The sequence below is a fragment of the Lytechinus variegatus genome, chromosome 10 (genome assembly GCF_018143015.1).
Source record: "Lytechinus variegatus isolate NC3 chromosome 10, Lvar_3.0, whole genome shotgun sequence".
NCBI lineage: Eukaryota > Metazoa > Echinodermata > Echinoidea > Temnopleuroida > Toxopneustidae > Lytechinus > Lytechinus variegatus.
The window spans coordinates 2178143-2189889 of record NC_054749.1 but is presented as its reverse complement, the minus strand read 5'-3'; the positions used below and the strand labels follow the sequence as shown (position 1 = coordinate 2189889).

Sequence of the window (11747 nt, the reverse complement as noted above, 5' to 3'; positions counted from 1 at the left end):
ATGGCGCGTCCACTGTAGTATCGGCGAAACGTCCAATATCAAAATGAAAAAAAAAAAAAACTCGGCACGCTACTGGCGCCCCTGGCGCTTGTCAATTGATTCTTCTTCTTCTTCCTATATAAGTACATACCACCTGTGGTGTATTGTCGTACAGTATTGTGGATTTGAATGCTGAGTGCTGAGAATCCACCGTTGAAGTTGTGGTAAAAAAAAACATATATATAATATTTACATATTTACATACAAATGCAGACTAACACAGTCTGACATGTTGCACCTCACTCTTTGATTGTGCTTTCGGGTTTTCTTAAGGGGCCGTTATTTTGTTTTAATTTCGTAATAAGTGACCCCAACTCCTATTCATAAGACGAAAGAGACTTTAGCAACCTCTTAGAACGGGGGAGGTATATACCGAAAGAAATGTGAATAATTAGAAAAGTTAGTATTTTTAGGGGGAAAAAAACTGAGCCGAATGCCCCTTGTTATTTTCGCCAAAAGGTGATGATTCTAGACATTTTATAGCTAATTCCCCAATACCCATCCACAATACAAAAGTGACCGTTGAGCAACGAAAGGATGGGAGCCTTTATCTCCAAAGAAATGAGAAAATTGAAAATGTTCATATTGAAATAGGCCCATTGTCGATAGACATAAGGGATGATTAAAAAAAAAAATAACCCCGAACCCACACAAAGAGTTTTTTTTAAGAACTACTTAGAAATGAAGAGCTTTCATGCCCGAATGAAATAAGAAAGTATTGGAAATATCATTATTACGTAATAGGCCCCCCCAAAAAAAAATTGCAAAAGGCACAAGAGAATGCTGGAAATACTTAAGGATGGATAGGGCTTCAATCAAACGAAATAGGGATGTAACAATTTGTAATGTTATCTTTATAGTAGAAATGTCCTTTTGCGAAACAATAAGTGTTTTTATATACATAATAACTGCCCCGTTCTAGCCCAATCCAAAAGACAATAAAGACGGATTCCAATTCTTAATTGTGAGTAAAATAGGTTTATCATTAAAAGGGCCATTCTATGGCGCGAAACGTGAACGGATTTTTTTATAAATATTATTATAATGTCTTAAAAGGTGTTTTTTGAGTCCCCTTATTTTCTGCATTTTTTGTCATCCTTCTATTTTTCTTTCCTTTTCTTTTCTTATCCCCTTCCTTTCTACTTCATTTTCTTTTCTCTCTTTATTTCTTGCGCTGCGATGGGGGGGGGCACGCCTACTGTATCCGCTTATAACTAGCTTTTCATTTCCCTTCCTTTCTTTCATTAATTTGATACAGAAGGAATCAGGGCTTCAAGGCTCTGGGGCTCAAACTTTTTATTTTCTTGTTTCTTCCTTCTCCGTTTCCCTTCTTCCCCCCCCCCCTCTCGTTCTTTCCTTTTCATGTATTTCCTGCCCCTGTCCATTATTTACTTCTTCCTCTCTTCCCTATGGAAGCTTAAAAGTGCCACCGAGATGTTGAGATAATATTATCTCATCATGTTGACATCTTGTAGAAGAGATGATGAGATGACAAGATCCCGGATCTCATCATGTTGACATCTTGTAGAACAGATGATGAGATGACAAGATCCCGGATCTCATCATGTTGACATCTTGTAGAAGAGATGATGAGATGACAAGATCCCGGATCTCATCATGTTGACATCTTGTAGAAGAGATGATGAGATGACAAGATCCCGGATCTCATCATGTCAACATCTTTTAGAAGAGATGATGAGATGACAAGATCCCGGATCTCATCATGTCAACATCTTTTAGAAGAGATGATGAGATGACAAGATCCCGGATCTCGTCATGTCTACATCTTTAAGAAGAGATGTTGAGATGACAAGTTCCCGGGATCTCGTCATGTCGTCATCTTTTAGTAAGATGATGAGATGACAAGATCTCGGATCTCGTCATGTCGACATCTTGTAGAAGAGATGATTAGATGACATGATCATGGATCGGAGATCTTGCCATCTGACCATTTCTTCTAAAAGATGTCGACATGACGAGATCCGAGATCTTGTCATCTCATCATCTCTACTAAAAGATGACGACATGACGAGATCCCGGGATCTTGTCATCTCAACATCTCTTCTAAAAGATGTCAACATGATGAGATCCGAGATCTTGTCATCTCATCATCTCTTCTAAAAGATGTTGACATGATGAGCTCCGGGATCTTGTCATCTCAACATCTCTTCTAAAAGATGTTGACATGATGAGATCCAGGATCTTGTCATCTCATCATCTCTTCTACAAGATGTCAACATGATGAGATCCGGGATCTTGTCATCTCATCATCTCTTCTTAAAGATGTTGACATGATGAGATCCAGGATCTTGTCATCTCATCATCTCTTCTTAAAGATGTCGACATGATGAGATCTGGGATCTCGTCATCTTATCCTTTGCTATCAAGATGTCGACTTCCCGAGATAAGTATCTCAACATCTCGGTGGCACTTTTAAGCTTCCATACTTCCCCTCTCACTTTCCCTTCTATTTCTCTATATATTTTCTCTTTCCTTTCTATGTCCTCTCCCTTTCCATTTATCTTTATTCCCTTCTTTTCTTTCCTCACCCCATTCCATATATCTTTTCCTCTCCCTCAATTCTTTCTTTCTCCCTCTTCCTAACCCTCTTCTCTTTTCTCTCCTTTTCTCTTCATTCTCGTTCTCATCTCCGTCTTCTTCTTCTTTTCCTTCCCTTTCTCTCTCTTTAACCCTTCCTTTTCTTTCTTTCTCCTCACCCTTGACCTTTCCCCCACCATTTTTTTTTTTTTTGGGGGGGGAAGGTCCTCGAGGGTAAGGCTCCTTGAATCCTTGAAGTATAATATTCTAGGTATAAAGTAGCAGAAAGTGAAGTGTTTGGTATATTATATCTGGATTCATCCATTCTAAATGACTTGAGATAAAGACTCGCATGCAAGACAAGCAGAAGTGATCGGAGAGTAAATAAACCTTTATTATATTTTGCGATAAGAAGTATTATTACATATGTGTTAAAATATGGTTTTAACAGATCATATGACACAGATATACATGGATATTTGATGTAGAACATTTAAGAAAAGAAATAGATTTTAAAGGTTCGTTTGAAAAAAAAATAACGCTAATGTTCGAATATGTTCGTTTTGCTTGAAGCAACAAAACGTTATTCTTTAATTTCGTAGATATTCATGCTTAAGAAATTCGAATCGATTATTGTCTAAAGTATTATATTGAAGTATTGTCCAAAAGAATTGTATTAACTCGTGACCATTATCCTTCCCGATGTTCGGAAGTAAATTCCAGGTATAAAAGTTTTAAGAAAGCTTTTATTGTTCACGTCAATGAAATTTAAAAAAAAAGAAGAAAACACACTTCAAATATATAAGATAATGAGCTAAGTATTAAACTTTGGTAAGCAGAAATGGAAATTCTGTTGCATCGTTTTTTGTCCAGTTAGAGGTGGGTCTTTTGCATCTCATCCGTACTCTGTGGCCAGGGATTCTCGTAACTGTTCACCTCTCGCACGTTCGATCTAAACAATAAATAAATAAGAATATCAAAAAATTGAATAAGAATAGTAAAGCGGATGAAACCAAAACGTTATTCATTAAAGTGGAATATTCATTCTGCTTGGCATGGCGGAGGTGGGAGATTCATTTTGTGATGATCTGTTAAAAATCAAATGCAATATTCCTATAACAAGTTTACCATCTGCCGATCAAATCTAATGATTTCAAATTCTGATCTGCCGATCAAATCTAATGATTTAAAATTTTTCCCTATAAACAAGTTATATTCATCCTATCTCTTTTTATTCTTTTCTTTTATCAATTTTTACAAAATAAAAAAGAAATCCCTTTCTCTTTGCTTTGCTTTTCGATTTCGAATCATAAAATTATCATGAAATGCAAATTTCTTGTTTTCTTCAAATTATGTTTAAGTGATAGTTTTTGTTCTACTTTAATAAAAAGAGAGAAAAGGAGACTTACTCGACAGCATGCGGTGGCAGGAAACCATAGTCATTCTCACGAGAGAGTGGACGATCAATATCATCAAAGATTGGAAGAGTGTCATGTAGCTGTGAATTAGGTACTCCTCGCTCTCTTTCCTTCTTCGCTAACTCAGCATCGTAGAGGGCACTGAAAATGATATATATTACAGTGACTTTTTATTCATTACATTTTGTTCAGGTAAAGATAGGAAAGGAAGTGCTTTGGGTTATAGATATTAATACATATATGTTTCCTTATCTTATTGCATTTGACTATACGATTAAAATATTAGCAATGATGATGATAAATGATGATAATAACAATAGTAATAATAATAGAAAAAATATTATTATAACATTATCATACCTTATAGATTATCTTTCTATATACAAACATTGACGTCTATTTGGGTTTCTGATTGGGATAAACATATATATCAAACATGGAAATTCTGTAAATAAAAAAAAACATCTGTACAAAAGAGGGTATCTGTGCAACAAAATAATCAGACATTTGTACGATACACCTCCTCAGTTCTTACGAAAATCATATGCACGTTTATCTTATACTGTGACTTCTTGGGTGAAATCATTCGGCATATTACCTTTTCTTCTTCCTACAGACTGAGGATGAAATGAATAAGAGTAAGAAGAAGATGGCAATAAGTGCCAAGGCCACGATGAGAAGAATGTACCATGGGTTAAGGTTGATAGGTCTACCCAAGAAAGTGTCTCCACTCTGCGCCAGTGGGATATCTGGAAAAATGAAAGAAAAAAAATGCTTATGAATATAGGTGATATACACATTACGGGTGTAAGCGATCAAACCATCATAATGAAGAAGAAACAGGTTGGGATTTTTCTTGAAGAAGTAATGTGTGTAGGTTTCAGAAAAATCGTTTCACTTTACAAATAATTATGATGATACTCCTACTACATAATAAAAGTAATAATAATAATGACAATGGAATAATAGTGCTAGTAGTCATAGTAGTAGAAGTACTTGTAGTAGAAGTATAGTCGCAATAATTGTTCCAATATCACTTCTTAAATTTGGTAATGCCTTTCTCATGATATTCACAAAGGAAATTGGCAACTGAAAGTAAGTGAAAATAAAATATTACTAATCATGTATTTAACCTTTAATAATACTAAAAAAATAGAACAAATGTAGATTACTTGCTGAAAAGTTATACTGATGATTTATTAGAATAATTTCTTTAAAAATTAAAACTTTAAAAAATGAAAACCAGAGAAGTTTTGCCAAACATTTTATATAATCCCTGAAAAAAACAATGTAAAGAGGGATGTCAATGCTGATTCATTGTTCATTCATATTCTCGATTGCATCCAAATTCCAAAGTGAAAAATATTATTGCTTCACGTCCAGATACAAGGACACCATAATACTTACTAACAGGAGAAGCACAAACGGGCTGCTCAAGGGAATCGGGGCACTGACAGAAGAACTTGTTGATCCCGTTCAGGCAGGTTCCTCCATTCTCACAGGGGTTACTGCTACATTCGTCTATATCTGATCACATGACCAAAAAAATGAAAGTGGTTTATTCTTTTTCATCCCAGCGCATCTAATAGAGGGCCTACACATAAAAATAGAATTGAATATTCGACCCCCTCCAATCGTTCTTTTGATATTCCTAGATTCACGATATTAAGATTTTATTCGTTCAATGAAATGTTTAGCTTTGGTAAGTTACTGAAGGTACTATGCGCGCTTGCATTGGCGGAAATCTGTCCCCAAAGGGAGGGGGACCAGGGGATGGAACATTTGGAAAGCAACAAAAAGGGAATAGAAGGTCATCACACTAAATATAAACTCATTTTAACCCCCAAAAATTGACAAGCAAAAAATAAAGGGAAAAAAAAAGGTTTTCACCTCAAATGTAAGGTCATTTTAGTCCAAAATACAGTTATTATTTTGGTTGTGAATGATGTAATTTTCTCCTTCATAAAAGACCAAAAATAGTAGGGGGACATTTGATATTGTGCCCCCTACTATTTTTGGTAGGGGGGACGCGTCACCCCTGTCCCCCTGGGATTTCCGCCCATGCACGCTGGTACAATGTTTTAAGTCCCTTACCTATTTCACAGATATCTCCAGAGAAGCCACTTGGACAGTAACAAGTGAATATATTGACACCGTCTTCGCATACACCGTTATTAGCACAAGGATTTGGATCACAGTTATCAATGTCTGGACAAAAAAAGACAAAAATATGAGAGAATTGGAATTGTAAATTCGACACAAACAAAAAACATGAACATTAATTTGCTCTTCTTTTGATGAGCAATAATTTATTTTGACACCGAATGTTTATTTATTTCACAATTATCATAATAATTTGTTTTTAATGTAATGCATCGTATAAGAATATCTCATATAATATTTTATGCATCAAGTAATGCAATATCTTATACCCTGAACCAAAGGCACATTCTGAGGTGCTGGGCTAGATTGGTGATAAAGCCCATCTCCAAATGCTTTATAAAGATTTTGGAATGATGGGTAGCCACATACCACACACAGCTGTCCTGATAGCTTCTAAAATGGGATTAACAAAATTTTATTTTGATATTGAAAAATTAAGAAAATGTGAATATTGCAGAAACTTTAACTAATATCACGAGCTTAATGACATTTTGCCAATTTCATGTTTGTGTGTTGATACATACTTGTTTCACAGAATTCACCAGTGAAGCCGGAGGGGCAGGAACAGAGATAACTGTCATCGATGTACGTGCAGAGGGCGCCGTTTTGACACGGGTTTGCATGTACACACGTCAGAGTAACTGTAGTAGAGAAAAAAAAGAGGAAAGTGACTTAAATCAGTTTATATAAAGGACTTTCCTTGAAAGATAAATACAAATAAATACCTGGTGCGAAGACTGTAAATAAAAATCAACCAACTTATATTTGTTCTTTGTAAATGACATCCACAAACACACCAGAAAATGATATATTTATACTATTCTATAAATGTTGCAGAGAAATTACGAAATGCACTAAACAACGAGATGGCAATGATCACAAGAATGAATGATGCGCTACGTATAAAAAGATAAACCGTAAAATTATTTGAATCATCTCCTAATTCTTTCCTTCTACACCTTCATTTTCTGTAACCTATACTAATTCGATCGCCTCTATCAAAACAACATTAACTTTCTATTCTACAACGTAAATTCTTGCATGAAACTGTTTACTTACTAACAAGCTCTCGAAATGAGAAAGAAATGGATACAAATTGGAAAATAAAATGAGAACAATCTTAATCTCACAAATTATTACCAGTCAATAAAACAAAATAAAGAAGAAGCTACAATGAAGGTTTACAAAGGCAGGACTATCTAGAACCGGAAATCCTTACCCTGTATAGAACAGGTAGTTCCAATGTAGTTGTCCGGGCAGTCACATGAGAAAGTTCCATTTTCACTGGCACACGTACCTCCATTCAGACAAGGTGCATCGCGACAGTAATCTACATCTGAATGCAAAACGACAAATAATGATATATCAATGTTTCACTAATGAATATGATTGTAAGCAGTTTCAAGTTCCCATGTGATTTCATATTGTTATTGAAATGTCAATATTCCATCTGGAGTAACAAAGTTTTATATTACTCTTTCGTTCACAAACCATCAAATCTATTTCCCCTTCCTATGAATTGCATTTGAATTTGTGAGGTTCAAAAATACTGAAATTTAGAAACTATTAACATCATGCATTCTGTTTTTAGCTTATGTGAAACAAATTTAATTTTATCACATTAATTCTGATAAAAAAACAAATAAAAAACGAATATACATCCCATAATCCATAATATTGAAGAAAGAGCAATCAAGTGCAAGTCGCCACTACGCGTATTTTCAGTTTGTTGCAAAATCAAGTTGTGTTTGATAGCAGTTCTTTCTGCAACGGGCATATGTTGCATTTACCTTTCTCGCAGTAGATTCCAGAATAACCGTCTTGGCAATCACATTGGAAGAGCCCACCATAGAAGGAGCATATACCGCTGTTCTCACATACATTCTTTATGCAAGCATCACTAACAGGGGCTAGATTGGTAGAGAGCAAAAAAAAAATGAACTCATTCATTTGTGAAGTCAATACGAGAGTGGTATTTTTTATGTTTTATAGCAAATGAGTTTAGTCATTGAACCTGAAATTTCAAATACAAATAAATGAATGTCATATTTTGGCTTAAGCTTGGATTATCTGTCTTGGCAATAATGTTATGACAAAGACAATGAAATTACTCCTTTTATATCCACTTATACCTATCACATTGAATCTATCACAATGTCTAAAATGTGTTGTTTTGATCAAATTCGTTGATAAAGAAAGCATTTTGGACATAGGTTGTTAGTGGTGATCTAGACATAAATGTCATTCCTATTGTGTCTTCAATTTATCTTGACTTATGGGATGGCTTTAGACTTTATGATTGTTCTGTGCAAGGGTTCATGCCCTCTCAATGAGCATTCATTTCAAATTCACTATTGATATAACAGAAAACCTTGTTGTTTGATAGATTATCTCATTCTATCAAGTTAAAATACACACACAACAGGCCCCATAAAAATATTTTAAATAACAATTTAGCTTGTCCATCTTGAGAGCAATCATCGCTCATACCTTGATCACAGTTGACGCCAGTGAAGCAGTTAGCACAGATACAGACATAGGACCCAATGAGATCCTGACAGGTGCCTCCATTTAGACAAGGATTTGAAGCACATTCGTCGATTTCTGTTCAAGAAAAAAAATACCATCAATGATAATCTACATGATAGGAATAGTGCCCATTGGCTCTCATCTGTGGATGTTCTATGTGAAAATGATCATTTACAAATATGGGGTAAAACCTATCATTATTGGTGTGCTTGCACAGGTATATCATGTAAAGATCTTTCTTGTCAAAGAGAGAGGCAAGGGAATGGGGGACAGGAAAATGTAAAAAATAACAATGAATAAAAACAGAAAGAGAGAGAGTGAGGAGAAGGAGGAAAGGGAAAGGTATATAATAGTTTCATATTTCATAGAACTTCGAATCAACACATAATATTCTTTGTATAATAAGAAGCCACTTTCGAAGTTAGATAACAACTTAATTTGAATTAAATCTGTTATTTTTCTACAGATATACCTACCAAACAAGTTTCATTTTCATTCATTGATTTTTATAAAAGAGTTTGATTCATGAATGATTTGATTACTGAGGGTATCATACTGTTACAAAAACGTTTTATCATGAAATACCAGCCAAGAATCCTAGGTGTTTGTCACAAATTATTATACTTGGTACAACTGACTGCATATTGAATTTGATTGACAGATCAGGGAGGTGTTACGTTGAACAAATCACGAATATACGAAATGATTTTACGAATGAATGGAATATGGAAAACAAAATCTGGACTGTCAGTCATGTTCAGTCACATTGTCTTGAGAGCTGTATGCAGACGTCGATTTTAATGTTCAAACATACATTGACATACTCGCGAGTACAAAAGTACGTATTTGAATATCAAAAGCTGTCTAAAGGTCAGTAAAAAGGATAGGTTCAAAGTTTCAGAATAAAAGTTGAGAAATAGCCACAAGCAAAGAGTGTGACCTCACCCATTGAACAATTCTTGCCAGTTAATCCATCTGGGCATGTACATGTGTAGTCGTCTCCCATGTTTGTACATTCAGCTCCATTGGTGCAAGGATGGAGTGCACACTTATTCGTATCTGCAAAGTGGAAACAAAAATAGGTGTAGCAATAATAAATTATGTTAACAATATTCAGGTTTATCATGAAAAATGTAAGATTGTTGCAAAAGAGATTTAAAGTAAATTATTGACTCTTAACATACTATGCCCGACAGATATCACTCTGCCAAAAAAAATTGATAAGATGCTATAGGAGGGATGAAACAAATCATTCCTTGAGGAAAAAAAATACACCTTTGCACTCGAGTAAAATCAAATTATTTCTATGACCTGTTTTTCATAGTCTTAAATATGCTAGGTTTTTTCTGGATCACCTGGTGCCCATTTCAAGAAACTTGTTATAATAAATTTGCAAAAATAGATTTAAGCTAGTGAAACCATGCAATTCAATTGGCTGGCAGTAAAATTGTGCATTTATCATTATAACAAGTCTTCATGAAATGATACCATGAATAGCTTTACAGCTTTTTTCTCTATCACTTTCAGGATTCACTTAGGCAACAAGGTCGTCTGACAGTTCGCGATCATTTGTATGACATAATTATTAGAAATATAATAATAGCTGGATTCATAAAGCGCTTTTTGCCCGAGAAAAGAAAGCGCTGCTATTATTACCCCGGTTTTAGCTCGAGTTACCATCACCGGCGCTCAGTGCATGCAAGGAATTACTCCTGCCGGATGCGGATTTACCTCGCCTGGGTCGAGTGCAGCACAGCGTGGATAAATTTCTTGCTGAAGGAAAACGTGCCGTGGCTAGGATATGAACCCACGACCCTCTGTTTCAAAGGAGAGAGTCAGAACCACTAGACAAAGGCGCACCCAAAATATACCCAATATAATCTCACCTGAAGGTATCTCGCAATTCTGTCCTGTCCAAAGACTGCTACATGAGCATCTAAAGCCAGTTCTGCCAACGTTTTCACATGTACCTCCATTGATACATGGTTCAGCGTCACAAGGTGTAATAGCTGAAAGGGACATCATTCCGGAAAAAATGTAATTACTACTCTATTATTTTTGTTAGTTTACAATTGACGAAACATTGAAGCGTTTTATAGTTCTGGAAAGCGTTTCATCAAAAAAAATTGTTTGACAAGTTGTCATATCTGACAACTTTCCTTGATTCTGATTGGCTTAGAATCTAAATCATTAAGCAACAATCAACAAATATTTTTTCTTTTATTTTTTAATCGTCCTTTCAATATAATTTGTTGGAATCTGTTTTATTATGGATGCTTTGAAATTGGATTTCAAGGTTGAAAAGTCAACTTCAACATATAGTAATACTTCTCATTACCTACATCATGAATACTATACTAACCGACATATGCAGAATCTGTTATTTCAATGGAAAACCCTCTCTCGGTTTTTTCGTTGTCGGTTATGAAAGTCGCCCAGATGTTGTTTGCCTGAAGGGTTGTTGTCCTGGTGGTAAACGGAGTCGGGCCGGATAGCGTTATCCGTCTCGAACCCTCGTCATTGGGATTCGATCCGACGCCGAGCCTGAACTCGTCATACCGATTCTCAGTGATGAAGTCTTTTATCTCCACTGTTACCACGCGCCCATTGATACCCTGGATGAACCAGCGACAGTTCTCCATGTTGTTGTAGTTCGATGGATAGTTTTGAGAGTGAATTTCAATCTTAGTTCCTTCAGCCAGAGTGTAATTAACTCGGCAACCAACACCTGATTATTAGAATTAAAAAATATATGCAATGTTGTATTACTTATAAAAAATTGTATTAAGTCATTACAAAAGGGTGATATTCTAAAGCATAAGTACCCTCTATGACTCTATCACAATTCGAAGTTGTAAATTATGTCTTCATTTGAATAATTTTTACATCAAAATCTAGCCTGCTGACCCACTTTCTTGTTCTTTCTGGTATTTTTAAAAATAATTGAAGACAATCTATAATATACAATAACAATTTTAACACTACAGTATATTTCATGTTTACAAAATGAAAACATTGAAAATAACATATTGAATTAAATTAATATATCAAAATGTATTT

The 11747-nt window shown here is 35.1% G+C and overlaps 1 protein-coding gene across 3 annotated transcripts in view; it reads right to left on the bottom strand.

The window, feature by feature from the left end:
• Positions 1-2952: 2952 nt before the first annotated feature.
• Positions 2953-11747, bottom strand: part of LOC121423067 (neurogenic locus notch homolog protein 2-like) — a 69522-nt gene continuing 60727 nt past the window's right edge. For all 3 annotated transcript variants that reach the window (XM_041618342.1, XM_041618343.1, XM_041618344.1), the window contains 12 exons: positions 11050-11415; positions 10574-10696; positions 9633-9746; positions 8649-8762; positions 7949-8068; positions 7378-7494; positions 6683-6799; positions 6090-6203; positions 5403-5522; positions 4594-4744; positions 3987-4136; positions 2953-3529 (listed from right to left, as the gene is read on the bottom strand). In XM_041618342.1, the coding sequence (XP_041474276.1) occupies positions 3451-3529; positions 3987-4136; positions 4594-4744; positions 5403-5522; positions 6090-6203; positions 6683-6799; positions 7378-7494; positions 7949-8068; positions 8649-8762; positions 9633-9746; positions 10574-10696; positions 11050-11415 (1685 nt within the window). In that variant the 3' untranslated portion in view covers positions 2953-3450. The remainder of the gene's footprint in view (positions 3530-3986; positions 4137-4593; positions 4745-5402; positions 5523-6089; positions 6204-6682; positions 6800-7377; positions 7495-7948; positions 8069-8648; positions 8763-9632; positions 9747-10573; positions 10697-11049; positions 11416-11747) is intronic.